The sequence below is a fragment of the Cydia pomonella genome, chromosome 17, assembly GCF_033807575.1.
Source record: "Cydia pomonella isolate Wapato2018A chromosome 17, ilCydPomo1, whole genome shotgun sequence".
Lineage (NCBI taxonomy): Eukaryota > Metazoa > Arthropoda > Insecta > Lepidoptera > Tortricidae > Cydia > Cydia pomonella.
The window spans coordinates 3,800,119-3,823,260 of record NC_084719.1 but is presented as its reverse complement, the minus strand read 5'-3'; the positions used below and the strand labels follow the sequence as shown (position 1 = coordinate 3,823,260).

General features: G+C 36.8%; 1 protein-coding gene across 1 annotated transcript in view; it reads left to right on the top strand.

Annotated features, from left to right (window-relative positions):
- Positions 1-23,142, top strand: part of LOC133527255 (ATP-dependent Clp protease ATP-binding subunit clpX-like, mitochondrial) — a 66,611-nt gene that overhangs the window by 1,416 nt on the left and 42,053 nt on the right. The window contains exons 2-3 of the mRNA XM_061864193.1: positions 8,466-8,591; positions 11,214-11,415. Of these exons, the coding sequence (XP_061720177.1) occupies positions 8,466-8,591; positions 11,214-11,415 (328 nt within the window). The remainder of the gene's footprint in view (positions 1-8,465; positions 8,592-11,213; positions 11,416-23,142) is intronic.

The following is a 23,142-nucleotide window of genomic DNA, read 5'->3' as shown; positions in this document are numbered from 1 at the left end:
ACTAGTACTGACGATAAATAGTTATTTGTTTTACAAGTGGAAAAGTTGTTGTTTAACCGCTCGTGCTAATATTGCTACTCGAGCTAAATAAAGATCCAAAATGTCGAAAAATGGAATCTTGAGCGTTGCGAGGGTTTCAAGTTACGAGAGTTAAACAAATTTTGCCCCAAGTGAAACACAAAACTTTTCACCACACTAACCCGAAGAAAATATTAGTCAAATAAAATCAAACCAAATCAAATCCAAATGATCGTCATTAAATATTTATCATTTAAAATCATTATTCCGAAGTCAATTCTACCAGCTATTATCTGTGTACATTTGTAAAATAAAAAAAATAAACGTTTTTTTATTTAAACATTATTTCACAAAGTACAGAAATGCAAAGTCCTTAAAAGAAACCTTGAAAGCTTTTGCTACAAATTTAATATCTACATACACACTCCCAAATGATTGATAGCCAAGTATAAGGATGTGGTTAAAATCCATCTACTTTAAGGGGAATAAATGAACTCTGGCAACCCGTTTTTGTATATATGTGTGTGTCGCTGAGCGTAAGACACGAGCGTCGCACGCACACATCGATCGAGTTTCGGCTTCACTTTTGGCAGATTAGCCTTATGAGGACTAACTGTCTGTGTGTGATAGGTCAGTGTAATTAGTTATGTCAAGGTCATTAACGCATAATATGCTTGACACTGCCCTCAGGTCTTCGAACGTATTTATGCTTAAATTGCTGTAATATTTTATAGCCAATTAAAAGGCATGTAACTGATATTGGTGCTATGACATAGATAGTGTGTGTAAACAATGATAATTCTACTCTGCACTGGAGTAACTGTTTTAGTGTTTATGTAATGAAACAGAACTTTAAACCCAGAACTTTAGGTGAGGTTAATGTCAAAAGCTAGCAACAACCAACTAGCTAAAAACTACATATTTTAGAAAAAAAGACCTTATAGGTATATTATTATGGCCTATACAGATAGATGCATGTCTAATCTTTAATCTTTGCCCAATCACAAATATTCAGTCAGCGACTTGCATGCATTAAAAGTTATATTGATTATGATGATCATATGTAGAACAGTTGTGGTGGTTAAGTGGTAAAATTTAGGATGAATTTGTTGCTTGCAGCAATTATAACCTAATTTTCAGTTTGTTAAAGTGTGTAGTATTTATCTCATTAGTGTGGTAGGGCCCATAATCTTAAAACTGTTGATAGTTTTTGAAGGGATTCCTTTTTTGTTATTTCGACTTGGAACCTTAATCCACTTTGATTCTAATAGGAAAAAAATAATATCCCAAATCATCAGTGCATTGAAAAATGATAGGCTGCCCTTTCCCTGATGCGGAGATCAGAAGAGATAAAAGGAAATATATGGGAATCTACCAATAGCATTAGTTGTAAACTAGCTGAATGGAGAAGTGATGTAGATTACTTTCAATTCTTCTTCATTTTTAATTCTTTTGTGGTGAGCATTCCACCTGAATGTCTAGCAACCTTTACCAAGGAGAAGTTTTGGTGCAAATAAATAAAGATTTTTTTTTTCATTTCTGCTCATCTCTGCCTTAGTGGAAAGGCATTCTAATGGAATCGAAAAATCTTGGGGCACTTCTCTTTTATTAGGATTTAATAAAACTCATGATCCTAAGTTGAAATAACAAGAATATGATAAATAGTGTTATAAAAGGTGTAGTGTTGCGCCATGAGTTGTTGTTTTGACAACAAACCTCAAGATATTGAAATTAAATTTTTGCAGTCTGTTATCTCACAATGGTTACGAAATTAAACCTTGAAATCTTAAAGTTGACCGTACCTTGTTAATTATATAATTTATGGCCATTATGCCATTATTTTACATAATATAAAGGTAAACTTATGATTGCTATGAGACCTGAAAGGTTTTTGTGTGTAAATGGCTTGCATTATTTGTCATTGTTAATTTTTTTTATATTAGACAATTGTGTATTTCACCATGCCGACAATTTGTCACCAGACCCTGCCATTGACAATTCACCGTGCCTCCATAGTACCAGTACACATTGTTGACAATTCACCGTGCCTACATAGTACCAGTACACATTGTCAATGTAGTATGAAGTTCTTCAAAAAAGGAGTGTACAGATTTTTAAAGGGTCGGCAACGCGCATGTAACACCTCTGGTGTTGCAGGCGTCCATAGGCTACGGTGACTGCTTACCACCAGGCGGGCCGTATGCTTGCTTGCCACCGTCGTGTTATAAAAAAAAATTACAGATCAGGTTTGACAAACCTACTTGACAATTGACACCTGATCTGACACTGAGATTTTCTTGTGCATTTTCAAGTACATAACAGGAAAATACAGTGTCAAGTGTCAAGTTAGTATTAGTAAAATAGGTGCCAGGCAGGTTTTTTGTAACAATTTGATAGAAAAACTTTGTTTCATACAGAAATCACGCAAAAAACGTTATTTTGGTGTTACATTGATTGATCAAAAATATAACAGTTTTTTGCGTGATTACTGTATGAAATATTTCTGTATTTTTTATCAATTTAGTGTGAATTAATATTCTAAAGTAGATAGATGCGCACATATTTATGTAGTAATATTGTGTAATGAGAATGACACTAATGACTTCATAAAACTCAATTGTTTTTTGTATGGAAAGCGAACCACCTTAAATTGTAAATTTTAATTTATTTAACATAACGATTTCATTGAAATTTTTTTGTTATTTTTACAACTTCCTATCATTTAAATGTGTTTTCTGTTGTTGAAATGTAATATTTTAAGAATATTGTCAATAAATGAGTATGAGTATTCTAGGTTTATAGGTTTCGCTTTATTGTTTTTTTTTTGTTTTGCAAATTTTGAAAAAAAGGAAAACCTATAAACCTAGTTTTTCATTGTGTCAACAACATACAAAAAAACCATGGAGGATGGATAATATTTTTGTATGGAAGAGTACAGTCACGTCTGAAAATATCAATACGAATAACCTTAATATATGGGCAATAAAGTCGTATATACATATTTTAGCCCACTTTTTCGTATTGCTATTTTCACCGTGACCGTACATGCTATATTTCATGCTCATTAAATATTATTAGTAGGTACCGGCTGGTAAACCGATCGGTCGGCAATAGTCTTATGTTTCAGGGCTTACTCAAATTTCGCTCCCCATAGTTTGGAAAATACTACTGTAGGGTCACTGCTAGTCGTGCAAACATGTTTGATGCTTGCGTGTCAAGGCGGCTTTTTCCGTGTCAAGGGAACCCACGTATGACCCCTTGCATTTTTTAAAAATCCTCAAAAAATTTGACTGTGGAATGAGTAATATTACGTGTGCCGATATTGCAATTTTTTTTCTTTAGTTTTCAATTTACAATAAAACTTGGTGAACAGAGTTCCCTATTCTGTACGATATAGAGGCCGCGCGTGTTGGAGGGTCTACCATCGCGTGACCTGAATCGAAAGAGAAAACAATTCAAGCTTCTAAGTAGTTGCACTTTCCACTAAACGCTGGCTCTATTTCGTATAGTATGGTCTGCCATCTAGTGGCTTAAATCTAAAGATGGAACCATGACGTAATGTTTCGCGCCAATGAATAGGCGGCTTCTGTGCTGCCATCTACAGGTCATGCACGTTCCGTATTAGCGCTATTTCACCGTTTTTCCTAAAAAATTGTTCATAATATTTTGTTTGTCTCAAATTATTTCGTGTTTATTTCGCCCAGAATGAGGAGCTCTTCAAACTTAAGTAACACTTTATTGTCAAAATCGCCATTTTACTCAGAATCGCAAGCCAAAGAATTTGCGACCTTAAGTGTCCAAAAAATGTCATACATTTTCTTAGGTTCTTTACTGTATGTTATCCGCTCGCCGCACAACAAATAAAGATAGTTTATTTTCCAAGTAGGCATATTGCAATGCGCTTATGAACGTCAATAAAGCTACACCGGCTCTAACCCCTATAACTCTGACCCGAGATTTAAACCCTCCCTAAATTTAAAAAGAAAACTCAGTTTAACTTTGACCCCTAGTTGGCTAAGCTAAAATCATTGCAAGTATGCATCTCGTGGGTTTCATTTCCTACAAAGAATACTTCAAATAACGTATCGAACTATTCACCGTATGTGCAGACTATTTTCTACAAACTTTTTTAGAAATGCTCTTACTGGTTCTCGACTGCTTACCAATTACCATAGCACCGACCGCGCAATTTATCCACAATGACGTTTGCAGATTTAAATAATCGGTTTAAAGATTCTTTATTCTCATAAGAATTTGTACAATTCACTTAAAATGAGAACTTAAATAATGGTCTATCTGTTAATAATGCTCATATAATCGCCCATAGATTTACCATTTATCCCAGGTAGGGTTGCCATACGTCAGGATTTCTCCTGACTTGTCAGGATTTTTGGTTCCTTATCAGAATTGCGGAGAGACTTGGTGAGTATCAGGGTATTTAAACTGTGAAGTTGGACAGAGAAGGGAAGGTTATGCTGTAGCTACAGCATATGGTGGCGAGTTATGGGGCTAGTGGCTCACGAAAGGTTTTGGAATAAGGGATTTATTTGGGTGACATTACCTCCCAGGAAATATCAGGATTTTTAGGTGATATCCGGACTTTTGTCAGGGTGTTCCTTTTTGGGGCTCCGTAGCCAAATGGCATAAAACGGAACCCTTATAGTTTCGCCATGTCCGTCTGTCTGTCTGTCTGTCTGTCTGTCCGAGGCTTTGCTCCGTGGTCGTTAGTGCTAGAAAGCTGAAATTTGGCATGGATATATAAATCAATAAAGCCGACAAAGTCGTACAATAAAATCTAAAAAATTAATTTTTTTTAGGGTACCTCCCCTACACGTAAAGTGGGGGTGAATTTTTTTTTTTTCATATGGCAAGATAGTATGGAAAAAGCTAGCTGAGTGTGGAACTAAAACTAGTTTGTATATTACATCTTTACTTCACATAATACAAATCAGCTTGATGCAGTCAAGCCTTCAATCCATCATAACTTCTTGCCAACTGCCTCAGTTGAATGAACCTACAGACGTCGGCGTCGGCACCAATGTTTAAAAACCGAAGAAAGTTCACAAAACTGTCACAATGTCAATTCGAGCTAAAGCTTCGTAATTACTCACAGTGGAAATCCATTGTTCTTATGACACCTCCGGTACTGACAGCAAAACAATCTGATAATTGGTAGATCTTAGGTGTTTGCACGAAGGTTTAACTTGCTTTGATGTTGGTATACAAGAAAACAATGGGACAGGGTAATTGGACCGTAGTGTTAAACCGCGCGAAGTTGGCTAAAGGCAGATCATACGTACGCAAAAGTAATACTGAAGTCTAATTACTGTTTGTGACTCTGACATATCGCTTCCTAAAGGTAAAGTGCTCAAACCTCTTTATGCAAGTAATAGACTCCGGCTTGAGCAAAAAGATATGGAAATTTAGCTAAAGATAACTCCAAATGACAACAGGGGTGTTTGCTGGCCATTACGGGGTCAAAGGAGTTTTGGCCAAGATGGACACTCTGACAACACCGATTGTCGAATGTGTGGCGAAGAGGAAGAGACAGTAATACACCCAATGTGTAAATGTCACGCCCTCGCCAGACAAATATTGAAGGACTTTGGAGCAGGCTACCTGGAACCAAAGGAATTCATAATGCTACCAATGAGCTCTATCATCCGGCATATGTTGTTGACTTCAGTAGTTGTTGACCCAAATATATGTTTGTCTGCAATCAGCATCAAATAGATATTGACGACCAAAGTGCCCAAATATATCGGACCATATTCTTATTTATATGGTAAGAAGACGCTCGACATGTTTCACTACGGAGTACCGTACCGTACCGAAGAGTGTCATCAGGAGCTCGCGTACGTGGTGTAATACGTGAGTGACCTTTTAACATATTTAATATGGTAAGAAAGATTAGTATGAGTGCGGAAACCGGACTATATATAAATAGTTTCCGCTCTGGGTTGAAAGATCAGATGACATTAGTTTTCATACAGTAGTGCCTACGCCAATTCTTGGGATTAGTTGCCAAGCGGACCCCAGACTCCTATGAGCCGTGGCAAAACGCCGGAACAAGGCGAGGAAGATGATGATGATGATATTACACAATTTACACAGTTGGCAGTCAAAATGACAAGACATACAATGTATGCATGTTCTGGGTCATGGCCAACAGCAACGTGCTTGGGGTTTTTGTCTGTATTTTTGACTGCAAATTTTGACGCTTATCATCAATGTCATCATCAGACGAAAACTCCTACTGAATATGAAGTAGTTATGTAAGACAGTTATGAACTTATGACACTCATTTATACACTACTACCTCTCCTGCAAATTCAATGTACTTATAATAGCGTTATTCAATATTCATATACTCGCTATCGCCAAGACTCTTAATGTTGTGTTGTGTTCCTAATTTTTGTTCGAAAAGGATACCATCAGGCTTGGCTGGAACACCCTCTACTAACCAATATTGTACCATATTCTAAAAATGAAATGAGAAATGTAGGGGGTAAGTCGTCAAACTGCCCCCTTCCCTTAGTACTCTCGCACTGACTTGCAACCCCTCCCTCCATTCGTGGTTAAATATATCAATGTCTTTTACCAGACCATAAACTACAGATGTAGTGCATAATTATTTTCCATCGTATTTTCACGGAAACTTACGAACGTGTCTTGCTATTTCAGTCAGTCTCGGTACAAAAAGTACTGACATTGACTGAACTAGCATGACAAATACGAACGTTTCCGAGAAATACGATGGAAAATTATGCACTACATCTGTATCTGTTTGCCGAATTTCACCGAAACAATTCAGCCGTTTTTTGCTTAATGAAGAAAAAAATGTGTCGAATTCTAGGCAAAGGTCCCAGTTTGTCGCTTACCATAAAGATGAGATTTATTTTTATACGAATAATCTGTCAAAGCGTCCTTATGGCAAGCAACAAAGTGGGACTTTTGGCTTGGAAAAGACACAAATATTTAAATATCCAAACATAGAAACCCTCATACTTATTTTTAATTTATAATATTAGTGGAATAGGGAGCTGATATCCAATTAAATACAAGCTATCTCCACACCGTTCGTATTTAATTTTCTTTATATCCACTCATCTCAAGACTTAACCAATTCATGCTATTATTTTTATATGGCTGGTGTGCGGGGGTTCACCTCGGAAGATCGGCTATGTCAGCCATCTTCGGGCGCATGAGCGCCGAACTAACTAGGAGTTGAAGTGGTCGCCATGGTCGAAATCGGCCGGAAAGAAAAGATTCATCATCATTTATATGGCATTACTGACTGAAAACCTTAAAAATCGTGTTAATTATTATCACACACAGTCCGCAAGGTCTTACGTCCATTGACCTTTATTTAGGAATAACAATGACTCAATTCGTACCAATGAGTTTTTCGGAACTTATGTAAAATATTTCATTTGATATTTACCAGTCGCTTTTCGGTGAAGTAAAATATCGTGAGGAATCAGGACGAATCCCAATAAGGCCTAGTTTCCCCTCTGGGTTGGAAGGTCAGATGACAGTCGCTTTCGTAAAAACGCTAATTCTTGCGATTAAGTAATTGCCAAACGGACCCGAGGCTCCCATGAGCCGTGGCAATAAGCCGGGACAAACGCCAGGAACAAGAAGAATTACTCAATTGCCTTTGATTGTTTGGTTCATTTTGGTGGAAAACATCCATAATCAATCAATCAATGCATTTTTGTCAGCATTAGTCATAAATATTGGGCTTATGATAGTTTACACGTGATAAAAATGAGATCTCATACATATCTAGTATGATCATCTGAGTGGAATAATGCATTCACTGCCACCAACGCATTTATGCGTTCAGCGTCATACAAATTTGTTCCTAGGCCACGCCCCCTGGCAGTGAATGCTTCAACCAAGTCAAGATGAAAATTACTTATTTTTAAAAATTGTCACCAACAAATTGTGTTATTGTTGATTTGAGACAATTTCCTGCAGATTTCTGGATTAGTAAGTTAGGTACGAGGGTCATTATTGATTTTATTACTTGATGTATGATCAAGTGATAAATTGTCAACGTATTGTGACAGTGGTCAGGTAATTCACTCGGACAGTATGTCTAGCCTGTAATGTCTGTATACGCTGTCTGACTTGGCAGCGACAATGTCTGGCCGCGCCATACTCCGTCCATTTGTGTCAGTTTATAAATACATAGTTGTAGTTACGAGTGTTCCAACTAAAATGAACAATATATTCTACTTCAAATTCTTTGCAATATTTGCCTTTGAGGAGTTTGAAGTATGTTGCAAGGACTTAAGGTTTTCAAATTATGGGAGGCGCAAATTTTAACCAATTTCCATGGTTTATTCCAGGTGGAAATATACTTTCATTTTAGGAAATACACCATGCAGTATTATCAGATATTCTCTATATCGACTTGACTTGCTTCTTTTTGTCCACAGCCGTCCAAACATGCCGTTCCCTACGGCGTTCGAGCGCGAGATGTCTCAGCACAAGCAACACGCTTTGCAAGAGCACAGAGCAGCCCCCCGGTCCGCACCCGCCAAAGGAGGCTGTCAGTTCTGACGGTAAGTCATAACCAAGTTCAACGTTCTTCATCTACGGCGTTCGAGCGATGTCTCAGCACAAGCACCATGCTCTGCAGGAGCACAGAGCAGCTTCCGGACCGTACCCGCCAAAGGAGGCTGTCAGTTCTGACGGTAAGTTACAACCAAGTTCAACGTTCTTTCATCTACAGCGTTCAAGCGATGTCTCAGCTCAAACGGAACGCTCTGCAGGAGCACAGAGCAGGCAGAGCAGCCCCCTGTACCACACCCGCCAAAGGAAGCTATCAGTTCTGATGGTAAGTCATAAAGAACTTTCTTTCATATATTTCTACGAGGGTTATTGCTAATCCCAGCTTACATCATCGTCTTGTCTTGGCGGATTTTGCCCATAGGGCCATGCTGGAAAGGGCAGTCGCCAATCGACTGGATTTCTACAAGCTAGTGATAACCACCTTTATGAGCTCTTGGCAGCCTCTAATCTAATCATCAAATATACTGATCACGTTTAACAGGTTTTAAAGGCGAATACAACTCGACTATGTTATTTTAATTTAAAAATTCTTGCAATTTTGTCTTGATTTTATGCCTTAACTTCGACCGATCTACTGCCGAATTTCCCTAAGTGCGATGGTTTAATGTCACATCTCCGCATGTGTCGCTGCAGTACATATTTGTGCTATAATGTGACTGTAAAACATGAAGTAAAGTGACCAATGTTCTCATACTGGCCTCTGGGAGAGATTTTACTGGATATGTAAACAGTTTTCCTATAACTATATCTAGATTAATATTGTTTAGTTAAAATCATTATTTTTATTATCTTTTCGAATTCAGGCAATAGGCGAATGAACTACGTAACGGCACGCATTAAACCTGTATAACGATAACATTACATGTTTTTTGTTACGAAGGTAAATACAAAATATCTGGGAGACCGAGAGTTTTGTAACAGAACTCAAGAAGAGACAACTTTTATATACTTTTAACTCTATGGCCTTTTTAATAATAAGTCCAACATCCGTTGAACGATGATGAACGAACATCATGCCATATCTTGCTCTATAAGCACAACCACAATACTCTGGATTGTTTCTCTCCAAATTACATGCCAGATTGATTTAAGGCAATTAATTCCTAAATGTTAAACACTTATCGAATACGAAAGAGACAATTAACTCACTTGCCCATAAAAGGATTCAAAGCAATTAAATGTAAATCCCTTTGCCGTCTAAAGACAAAATGAAGTTACCCAATAAAGTACCCATAAAATTTGTTACGTAGATTAACATCAAGGAGAGAGCCCTCATTTCGTAACCTAGAGGTAATTCAGTCTTTGAATATTTTGCCTTTGATTGGTATCATTCTCCTGGTAGTTTTTTTGTGTTATTGTCAAAAATTGCAAAGGAATAAGTTCTTAATTCGTCGGGATTCATTTTTATCGTGCACTGAAAAAAATTAATAGCCGAACTGGTTTTGTAACTTTACTAAATAACTAAACTACGGTTATAAGAAAATAAACTTTGCATAAATTTACAAAACTTATTTTGTAGTGTATACCCAGCCACTGAACACTGATAGCCAAACACGGTTTTGTAACATATAACACATAGTTCGCAAGTCCCAATTTTTGTGTAAACAGTAACCAAAATGTTTGTTACAGTTATGCAAACATTTCTTTCAGTGTGTTCCTCTATAAGTACCTCAAAGACTTTCTTTAGGTCTTCACTAGCATTTTCACTTCGCCAAATGTTTCCGGGAGTAGTAAAAGCACAACTGACTATATAAAATATTCAAATGAAGATTTCCCTTAATTTCTCCAGGATCCCATCATCAGATTAAACAAGGAAAATATCGGTCCAGCTGTCTTTGAGGAATGGGAATACATAAAAAAAAAAATTGTTTTGCAGGAACTAATTCTTTTATCCGTGTCACATGTACGTGTTAGCATTGTTATTGTATATGATATCTCATTACACATTTTTGAGGTCAAATTAAAGCGGTCATCAAACCGGCTTACGAGTTACGAGGTTACCTTGCCCTTGCCTTGCGATTAAATTGCCTAGTCGCCCCCGTCCTCTAAATACGCATTTTTATTTATAGTCATGTCCTTCCTTTAATGTATTACATTATACTTACTCGCATTGCCTTTAAAGCAAAATAAATGTGCAATTTTGCAGAAGGTAAATCGTTGCCGGTTGTCAAATAAGGCGCTACTGCGTAAGTTTGCAATTAGAAGTGTCTTTATCGACCGTTAACATTGTGATATAATGTGGAACCTTTTCCTAATAACGTCACATTTCTTCAATCGTGGCTGAATGCCGGATAAGTCTGTGCCTTCGATGCCTAATCTTTGAAAAATAACAATATGGCGGAAGAATGTTTGAAACTTCACCGTGTTTAAGAATTATTTCGGTTAAATCAATAAAAATGAGTCTTGGCTATGTTGGAATACAGCACGTAATTTTGTTTGGTCCTGCGCGGATTCACGGCAGCTTTCGCCGACGCCGAGCTATGGGAGATGTTACTCCACTGTATTATGTACACCAGCTTGTCCTTAGATTTCGATTCTCCAGATGGCGCCATTAGGATATTTACTTAATAAACCTGCAAATTTGGGACTAACCTAACCGATATTGTTAACAGGCACCTCAGGCGGCAAAAAAGGCGGCTCCGGCGTCCTTACCTGCCCAAAATGCGGCGACCCGTGCACCCACGTCGAGACCTTCGTCAGTTCCACACGCTTCGTCAAATGCGACAAGTGTCACCACTTCTTCGTCGTGCTGAGCGAAGTGGACACGAAGAAGAGCATCAAAGATAATGCTGAGAATAAGTCCGGGTTCTACAGGTTAGTACACATTTGTGATTCGTGCTTCGTTAAGTGTGACAAGTATGACATTTTCGTCGTACTTAGCGAAGTAGACACGAAGAAGAGCATTAAAGAGCAAGACAATGCTGAGAAACGAATTCTCCTTCATTCAGTCATGTCCTCCTATGATTGAATGAGGACATTTCGAACGTAAACAGAGATAAAAATATGGGTTCGGGATCTGAAGAAGTAGGACGGTATGCGCTACCGTTGGTTAGGTATTTGGCTCTTGGAAAGCGAGGTGAAGAATTGCTTCCTCGGACCTTGTGTTGGAACTGTCGGCCTATCACGAACACCGAAGTTCGCAAAGTGCGGGCTTTGTCTTTTACTCCAACTAAGGCGTTTAATTACAGTGACAGAGACAGTTGCTCGAAATGTACGAACTTCGATTTTTGCGAGGTTAGGCTTTGTAAAGTAAGCGTCCCGTTTCACCGTCTGCGCCTCCAAGCCAATAACTCTCAGTCACATTGCGTGTTACTTGTCCTTTCGGATCTAGGAGTTTGTGTCTTTCTACAACTAGTGTTTTTGTTACCGACCCCATATTACGATAGTTCAAAGAGTTTCTAATAAATATTCTTAGAGCATTGTATGTACGTTTATAATGTATGTTAGTTCCCGAACAGGGAATTCCTCCTTGAGTCATCTCGCGTAAATAACCACTGCAATTTGCATTCAAGCATCATTAATATCATTATACTCCTTTCGCACACACGCTTTCAAAACATCCTATCTCCATCATAATTTGAGTAGTTTTATATCGTTTTATACCGTTACTGTAGTCAGATTTGCCGCTCTCTCGCGACTAACTGATGTTATTGTGTATGATACAGTAGCGTGTCGAATGCTCAGGAGCCCAGTAATTTCAGTTTCTTTATCAACTTTTCAATAATATATACGGTTGTTAGAAAAATATTGTTACGTTACGAAACTATTATTATATACCTAGGTCGTGGATGTTATGCCATGCAAACAACGAAATATTTACATACCTTCACTAAAATTTAACATCAGGTTTACGTTAGGGTAGCTCAGGTTAGAAGACGAAACAAAATAACATAACGTTATACAATTTAATTGCATAATGAAAACGACGACAACGTTGAACCGTTTAAGTGATTACCTTTACGAAGTGAAATTTTACTAAATTACATGAAAAAGTAAATATCAATTAAAACTATATAGGTTTAACCTTTTCAACGCTTTTCCACACGTGTCAAGAAATGCCATGGACGCCAAAAAGTTAACTGGTGAAGAGCGAATATGAAGCTTAACTGACAGTAGGAAAGTCGCTTTGACAACGTCCGCCATAGCCTTTTTAATGGTCATTGGCGTCGCGGGCACGACAGACGATGACCGTTTTAGTGGTCTTTGGCGTTGAAAAGGTTAAAAATTACAGCAATTTTAAGTAAAATTATACTATACTGAAATGTTCACTTTATTTAACACAACGCCTCCGGTCTAAGTCCTGTCTTGCGTGTTCCTTAATTACATGGACAACTGGATCTCAAGCTGGTGGTGGAGAAAAAAACCATCTTCCGTATTAAAGTTTGGATATTAATCCATCTAAATAGTTTTAATTCATGAATAACTTTGGTGGTAACCGAAGACAATATTAAGTGAATACTTACTTATGTGAAGTAATTTTAGGATAATATGATGGTTTAAGATTAGGAGGTATCACTTCGCGCGGACGCTCCGGCTGTAGAATGAGCTCCGACTACAGGGGTTCTTCGAAAAAGGAGCGTACATGTTTAGCGCAATACGCAAGTAACACCCCTGGACTTGAATCCGTCCATCGGCCACGGTGACCGCGTGGTATAAAAAATAGTTGAACTAAAATAAACGAAAAGTTTTTAGACGAAATGTGTTACCACCATCCACACTATTGCAAAGATGTAATATAAGATCTACCGATGACTCAATTTTGAGTGTTACTTTTAGTAGTGTTGGTTAAGATTCAAGTCCTTCGAGTCCTCTGCTCTAGTCATAAGTCGAAACTCGAAGTCTTATTGAGAGCTAAGTCTTTTCTAAGACTTGAACCTTTTAAAGAGAACTCTCAAATTATCTACAAAAGTTTTCGAAAAGGATTGTCTCCACATTTAATTCATGGGTTATTTATTTATTTATTTATACAAGGAATTCCAACAGCTATAAAAAATACATTAAACTTTTTAGATAGTAGTACAGAGCCAATTACAGGAACTCGCAAATAGAAACACAAACAAAAATATAACAATATATATATGGACAAATGATTAAAACAAATAGTAGCAAAAACACATAAAATTGTTGACGAATTCCTTATTTGAAGACTCGAGAGTTGCACTTAAAAGACTCGGGACTTAAAAGACTAAGCGCAGAGTCGCTCAAAACTTCGCTCAAGTCTTCAAATTTAGACTTGAAATACTCGAGTTCTTGCTAACTCTAACTTTCAGTACTCAGATACTTTTGGTTCGACTCGCCTCCGCTCTCAGCATAGGCAACACACAGGGTACCTTTCGCTTTCGCGCTGTGACGCAACGCTCATGTCTTTATTTATAACTGTCGGTTATTTAATATACTTTTACCCAAATTGTTCTGCGGTCTTTGTCGTCCGGAGCTTAACGTCGAATTAGTTTATTTGGTTCAAAAACTAAGTAGTTTCGGTAGTTCTTCCTTTCTATTTTACATAAGAGCGAACGGGTTAAACCTAAACCAAAAGCAGCTAAACTTTTTTTTTTTCAGGAAAGAACGTTGGTACTTTTACGTATTCTAAACCACTGTTATTTTATTACTATTTTAGTTATTGATCATCGCCGAAAATATATTTATTCTTCGATGCACTGATCTTAAAAACGACCACTAGTCCTAACCTACCTCAAGAAGATACCGACGCGACGTAAGAAACCCGGCGCTCTGTTGAAACATTAAAGCGCATGTTAAGATATTTTTGAGCATATTTGCCGCATATCTATCGGTGACTGTATATCCTCGTAAGAGTCGAGATCCTTTTGTGTTTGGAACATAGCTACATTTCTTTTGTTTCATTCGATTTCAAAACAATAGAAATTCAATCATATTTTCTTCACTCTGGATTTCAAATTCAAATGGCTTGTTTTTTAGGGTTCCGTAGTCAACTAGGAACCCTTATAGTTTCGCCATGTCCGTCTGTCTGTCTGTCCGAGGCTTTGCTCCGTGGTCGTTAGTGCTAGAAAACTGAAATTGGGCAAGGATATATAAATCAATAAATCCAACAAAGTCGTACAATAAAATCTAAAAATTTAATTTTTTTTAGGGTACCTCCCTTACACGTAAAGTGGGGGTGAATTTTTTTTTTCGCTTCAACCCTATCGATAAATAAGAGTGTGGGGTATCGTTGGAAAGGTCTTTCAAAACTAATAGGGGTTTTCAAGAAACATTTTTCGACAAAGTGAATATATTCGGAGATAATCGCTCCAAAAGAAAAAAATATGCCCCCCCCCCCTCTAACTTTTGAACCATAGGTCCAAAAAATATGAAAAAAATCGTGGAAGTAGAGCTTAAGAAAGACATTAAATGAAAACTATAGCGGACATGATCAGTTTAGCTGTTTTTGAGTTATCGCAAAAAGTTTTCCCTTCATAGTAAAAAGACTTACTTTAATTAGGTACTGATTATGCAAATTTGCCTATTTGTTTAACTCGGATGAAAGGTACCGTTTCATCCCTTGGAAAACAATTTACTATACTTTAAGCTCCAGTTTACCTTATTGTGACGGAAGAGTAACTACGGAACCCTACACTGAGCACGCTCTGGCCACGGCCCGACATGCTCTTGGCCGGTTTTTGTATGGTGGGTTTTGGGAGGATATAACACTACATCTAACCGCGCAACTACATGTTGATGTCAGCTCTAGCAAGCCTTTCCTCAAGACCACGAAGAAATGTCTTTTACGAAACGTCAGAGGTAATAAATCTTAATTATACCCGTTTAAGTAAATAATAGACAAGAAGATGCCTAACACCTTCCCTGTTTCGATCTGTAATTTACTATGTATACTTTTATTTTCAATGGAACTAAAGGTCTGTTTGTTATCACTTAAGCTTATATATATTAATATGTGACTGTTTGTTTCCTAAATAAATTAAAAAAAAAAAAAAATTATAGCGTGTGAAACAAACCATATCGTCAGCGAATAGTTTTCCCCCAGAATCAGGTGAAGTCGTGATTTGCTAGTTCCTAATTGCCAGATCGTTAGCTGATTCATTTGAACTTCATGTCCGCTAACTGGTTGAATGCAGTTTTCTCCTGTTCAGACTTAATAGAGAAATCAAAACATCGTAGCGTTCGCCTTTTTCTGAAAAAAACTTGATAGGAAATTGAACTGGGGACTTTAAAAACTCGGAAGTTTTTAGCGCAATGTCGCGTAAATAACGAGTCGACTTCTTCAAATTTAGACTCAAATGATTCGAATTCCCGTTCCAACACTGGTGGGTGGTTATATCTAGGAAATAGGAATAAACTATATATTGTAAATAATTTAAGCAATCACATACATATTATTTATAAAAATTATAAATAATAATAATAATAAAAAAAAAAAAAATATTATAGGACATTATTATTATTACACAAATTGACTAAGTCCCACAGTAAGCTCAATAAGGCTAGTGTTGAGGGTACTTAGACAACGATATATATAATATATAAATATTTATAAATACTTAAATACATAGAAAACACCCATGACTCAGGAACAAATATCCATGCTCATCACATGAATAAATGCCCTTACCAGGATTTGAACCTGGGACCATCGACTTCGTAGGCAGGGTTACTACCCACTAGGCCAAACTCTAGGTCGTCATTTAAAATTCAATACTTCCAATAACGCTTGACATTATTCCGATTTCTGTGGCATTTTTGACAGGCAATCTTGTACAGTCGCCATCTACAAAGTGCAGTCGCTATCAGAGATATCGGAGCGGCAGAGGTGCTCACAAATATCTGAATACACCTCGATTGTTAAGGCGTTACACTGCACGTTCTGATATTTTTGAGCACCTTGGCCGCTCCGATATCTCTGATAGCGACTGCACTTTGTAGATATTTGGTTAAAATTTGCTTGTGCGATATGTTGACAGTTCCCTATGGGATGACAGCTGCTGCCGACATATTTAACGTTAAGAGGCTGTCAATACCTAAAGCGCGCACACTGTCTATTTGTATCGGAGTAAATGAGATAGCACTGTCGCATGTTACTGGGCCTGGGCAAGGGAATAATAAGAAAAAATATTAAAAAAAAAAAGTGGATTATTAGTGTAATATTTTACTCAACCACGGTTTAGATATAAATGTTTTGAAATTGTGATTTTAATTGCAGACCCATAAATCAAAACAATAAAGACATAAAACCGTTTAATTGTGATTTTAAGACCAATCTTTGCAATTATTTTCTATCGAGCCGATTTCGTTCAATCATGTATCGAGTACAACCACGGTCTTTGAAATATAATTAATATGAACATATATTTTTCTTACTTGACTAAAACAAATAGTCTTTCTTAAAAAACTATTTAAGTAACATCTATTTCAAGGACATTGGGTGACGACAGCCTCTTAATCAGTCAGTTCGTTGAATGTTATCGTTTTTCGAGCGTCAGTAAAAAATGGTCTTGCGATCGACAATTTTCTCGCAATTTACTTACGTGTAAATCCCGTGTGAATAAAAGTTTTACGGATTTTATTCGTCGCTAACTGCTGACAGTACTTCCGAGCACTTAAAAAAAAATCATACACCTTGGCTGTCGGACAGGTACGGTCGAGAAAATTGATTCAATAGCAGTTTACGGTTCACTTTACATTGGACAGCTCTAAGCATAAGTACGTACAACCAAATTTACTTGAACCGCAAATTGCTAAAGTATCAATTTCCTCGACCGTACCTTACGTTTACATATACCTGTTAAAATTACTAGTATTCCGTGAACTAAAAGACATTCATTCGTTACACGTTAGCCTTTTGACATTTGTATTGATACAATGTCCCCAAATGTCCCGCATTCGGTTCGGTTTAGTTACGCTTGGAAACCTCTTGAAACGTAATTGGTAACTTGAATATTGTTGCTGCTTACAAATTGTAGGTACAGTCAGCGTCAAATACTTTGTAGCAGTCATCGTGTCCAAATAGTTCGGTACACCATACTAAATATATGGTGTACCGAACTATTTGGCTACTTTGGTTGCTACAAAATATTTGACGCTGACTGTACATAGTCGTACGAACGTTTTATATGTAGTGTTTATGCAAACTGCTTTTTCTTCGCCGCTAGGAGGGTACAAAGTGGGACTTTTCTTCCCTGCTAGGAGGGATCAAAGTAGCACTTTTCTGTTCTTCGACACGATTTTTTCCTTTTTTGCATACTATTTTTTAGGGTAAATAATATTTTGAACATAATAATTTACTTTGTTCAGGATTTTATGTACGCCCACGTCGTAATCAAGGCATCATTTTGCTCCCTTGCGACACAATTGACTACTTCAATTATATTTTAGTAACTGGTGCATTTGCTGTAGGAAAGCACCATTTGGTGAAGTGGAACTGCTGATTATAACTAACTAAATGATGACATTTTAAACTAGTTTGACACAAGGAGGTTTATTATTATGTTAATGTTTCGTAAGAATACGGCTCAAGCTAGGAGTCTTGATATCATAAATAATCTCCTTCGTTTTGTAATCATTTGAAAGTAGGACCTAGGCAACGTAGGTTATAAAACATTTTATAATATGCATAATTAATGATTTTAACTGACGTCTGATAAATGGTCTAGTCTGTTTTTGGATGTCTAATCCCTAGATTGCTATATCTACTTTGTGAAATTTCCAGTTTTTACCTAATGTATTTATTTGCGTTGCAAGTCATCTTTAGACTGCGTTTCCTCCAGAGATATACGAGGATGAGTTTTTTTTACACCACGTCGGTGGCAAAGCATACGACCCGCCTGATGGTAAGCAGTCACCGTAGCCTATGGCCGCCTGCAACTCCAGAGGTGTTACATGCGCGTTGCCGACCCTTTAAAAACCTGTACACTCCTTTTTTGATGAACCCCATACTGTACATCTCTCGCTACGCATCCTCACATATTTCTGATAGAAACGCAGCTTTAGGACCATCATTTTAATAACAAAACTTCCGTGAGACACAGACATATTAAATATGTTAAAACGGGTCACTCAGCGTGTACGTAATACGTGAGTGACCCGTTTTAAAATATTTAATTATGACCATCATGCCTGGATGAACAGTGATTATTTCAAATTTCCATAACTCATGGCTTTAAATTATTAAGTAATAAATATTATGGGGACATTCTTACGCAAATCCCACGGTAAGCTATGAAGGCTTGTGTTGTGGGTACTTACACTACGATATATACAATATATAAATACATAAACACGTAGAAAACACCCATGACTCAGGAACAAATATCTGTGCACATCACAAATGAATGCACTTACCGGGATTCAAACCCAGGACCGTCGGCTACATAGGCAGAGTCACTACCCACTAGGCCAGGCCGGTCGTCAAGTAAATAACGTTAAATTGCTCTACGGTGACAGACGATGATAAATCGCAACCATTAGAGGCTCGCTAGTTAGGCAATTTATTTACCAAAAATATTTACTTTCCTTCTTAGGGCTTGTGCACAAATCACGCGAGGTTTTTTCGGCTACTTTTTGAATCCCCCCCCCCCCCCCCTGGTGATATTTGGTGAGGTTCTTGGCTAACCCACCTCCCCCACATAACCCCACGTGTATTTTTTTCATTCGACCTAATTTTAAGATAAATAATACTGTATAGAGTAAATCTTGTTTAGACTCGCTATTTTGAAGTGCCAAATGAAGATTTATGTTTAACGAAACCGAGAAAAAGTATGTGGTAGATATTTTGTCTTAGTTTCGTTCACTATAGAAAAATACACGTGAGGTCTCCTTATAACCCCCCCAACGTGCTCCGTCGTGATTTTTTCGCGACCCCCCTCCCCTCCTATCGAACCTCGCGTGATTTGTGCACAAGCCCTTACTACTATTAAATAAAAGTATCAAATGACAATAATAAACAATCGTTATGCAAACGAATTCCGTGTAGCAAGTTTTGCAACGTAAATTATATTCTTATTTCATCCGTTGCGCAAGCGCAGAATTAATGGCGCACTTATACATACAATATTCGTATTATACAAGTGCCACACATGGATGTAATCGTATTTGCCCAAAAATTCGTGCAGTTCCACTTTACCAAATAAATAAATGTTAATTATTTTAACTATTTATTTAAACTTTATTACCCAAAAGAAAATTTAACGTACAAAAGGCGAACTTAATACCATGAGGCATTCTCTACCAGTCAATCCTAGGGCAAAGCAGAAAAGATTGTAGGCGGTGCATTTAATTATAAGATGTAAGTAATGTTTTATAAGATGTGTGTGGAGGTTTGGGTCGGCAACGCGCATGTAACTCCTTTGGAGTTGCAGGCGTACAAAGGCTACGGAGACTGCTTACTGTCAGGCGGGCCGTATGCTTGTTTGCCACCGACACAGCATTAAAAAAAGTGTCCCGCCGAATTTCTTGCCGGTCACATATTGAGATACTCTTCTCCAATTTGGAGGGGTTTAAATCTCGGGCAGAGGTGTTCACTACTTACACCTCTGCCCGAGGTTACTTGGCGTTTTAATCAATCAATCAATTAATCAATATATATTTATTTCAGACCAAATAAGTTTTAAGCGCATTGTTTGCCACCGACGTGGTATAAAAAAATGGCTACATGAAAAAATTTACTATCTTTATCTTTACCAAATGATTCTTACTTAATGATAATTATTCTCGAGCACAAGTTAATGCACAAGTTACCATAAAAAATACAGAAATTATTATAGTACGGCTACCACCAGTGTCACATTTACATATTCGTTAACGTGAGCGTAAATAACATTCTATGCATTTCGCTTGTACTCGCATATTAGTGGATCCCAGGGAAATTGGGGAACATACAAAAAAAAAGAGATCCATGCGGGCTAATAAGGGGCCAATTTTTATTTCGTTGTCAATATTACTTTTTTTATTATTTTAATATATATATATATACATATATATATATTGAAATTGTGATTTTAATTGCAGAACCATAAGTTAAGGGGGTCCCTAACGCAAATGACCTTCGATCTGAATCCCTTAGTTTTCTGTTTTTAGTAGCTAATCATATTCACAGCAACGGCTGTAAGCAATATAGTATCCCAAATTTACTTCAAAGTTCATTCTCTTCGAGATATTTGGCATCAAATTTGAAGAATTTTAGGCAAAAAAACTGGTTTTCTGACCATAACTTTTTTGTTAATTAATTTAAAATATAACTCTCTGACAAATTTTTAGAGACGTCAAAGACGAACCCAAGATCTCATAGTGTATGTAGATCTCATATATGGAAGATCCTTCATAGCAATCTAGTAACGTAAATAGTGTTTAGAAAATGTTTATAAAAATCATAAAAAAATAAGTATTAATTTCTTTCAAAATCCGGCAGACAAAAATGGAGATAAGAGATTAAAGAACCGATAGCCGTTTGTCTTATAATTCTATCTGTAGTGCAAAGGAAGGAGTAACGACTCAAAACTCGCCAAAAATCGATGAAAACCGCGGGGAGCCCCTTAACAAATAAAGACAGAGTTTAATGGTGACTTTAAGACCAATCTTTGCAATTCTTTTCTATCTAGCCGATTTCGTGCAATCATGTATCGAGTACGGTCCTTGAAATATGATAATAAATAATAATAATAAATATTATAGGACATTATTACACAAATTGACTAAGTCCCACAGTAAGCTCAATAAGGCTTGTGTTGAGGGTAGGTATTTAGACAACGATATATATAATATATAAATATTTATAAATACTTAAATACATAGAAAACACCCATGACTCAGCAACAAATATCCATGCTCATCACACGAATAAATGCCCTTACCAGGATTTGAACCCGGGACCATCGGCTTCATAGGCAGGGTCACTACCCACGAGGCCAGACCGGTCGTCATATATTATGATGATGAATATTAACATATATTTTTTTGCTTTTAAATACAAATAGTTTTTCTTTAAAAATGCTTAAATAACATCAGTTTCAACGAAATTTGGTGTTGACAACCTCTTTACACCGCGTTTCCTTACATCTGTACCAACAAACCATTATCGTATTTCTCATGATTACCTCATTGTAAATGTCAATGCCCCTACAAAGGTCATTGTTCGTCTGTCTGTAGGTAAGTATCTCCTAAACAATGATATCTAGTTGCCATGATTGATAGTGGGGTGCTTGACCGAAATTGCGGAAGAAATTTTGTTGTTCCTTCGAACTTGTAGCTGTTCTTTGTTGGTTCTCTGTTACCAGGGTTCGAAAGGATAATTATCAGTGATCGGAACTATGGGAGTAAAACTTTAACAAAACTTATCAAGCGGACGTAAATAGAGTGCTTATAGCCTTAAAAATATTCGAATATCTATGAATGTAAATATTTTTATGGCTGTAAGTACTATACTATTCCTATCCCTATGGACATGAATATTTTTAGGGCTGTATGCACTATTTTATGTCCGCTTAACAAGTTTTGTTAAAGTTTTACTCCCATAGTTCCGATCACTGATAATTATCATTATCAATGGTAGTTATTTTGATAATTATCGTGATTTTTGTGCCTGATAATTATCTATCTAATAATAACCCATAATTTTACGAAATATAATTAGATCTGCTGTTGCTGTCGAGCAGTAAGGGAGGTAATGTCTGGCTATTTAGTTATTTACTCCCTGGGCTTCGGCACTGTGCTGGGCTGTGAGGCGGCGATTCATGCCACTCGCCCTTATAAGTTTGTGTTTGTATAGTGGTGCTTTTTTTTTTTCTTGTAATAGTAGTGTTTTATTTAAGTTTTTTTTTTGTAATGATTTCTATTGATTATGTGTGATTTAATTTGTTCTAATTAAAAGTGGACTATAATAGTTGAATACAGTAAAAAAAAATAGTAATTAGTTTTGTAAGTATTACTTATTAGATCTACATGATGATTATATCTTATATTTCAATAGTTAATAAAAAAACAATATTAGGTCAGTTTTTATTTGTACAGTCACGTCTGAAAACATCGACACGATCGAAGTGCTAAAAATATGTATACACGACCTTATGGCCCATATATTAGATACATGGGTAGTGTATAAATATTTTTGGCACTTTGTCCGTATCGATATTTTCAGACGTGACCGTACATAAGCAAAAACGCCCCAAACATTATTTGTATTATCAAATAATTCAAAGAAAATAAATATAGCACCATCCATATTTATCAGATAATTATCAAATACTCTATAATTATATGGATAATTTCGAACCCTGTCTGTTACATAGGGTACATTTGTCAACCTTATTTGGTCGCAATAAGGTCCATGATTGTATGAATAATATTAGGTACAGGTCGAGGAGAGTTTAGGGGAATGATTACGCACACAGCTACACAGAGTACTAATGGAAATGGAACAGTATGGAAATATTAATTTCCAGTACGTTACGCACATACAAGTGAAAAAATTCACACTAAAACGTGACGTAATGGAACGAACATTTAAGGAAATCTTTTTAAAATGGTAGAATGAAGAATGCTGACGATTCTGAGTAGAATAAGCCCAAGAAAATC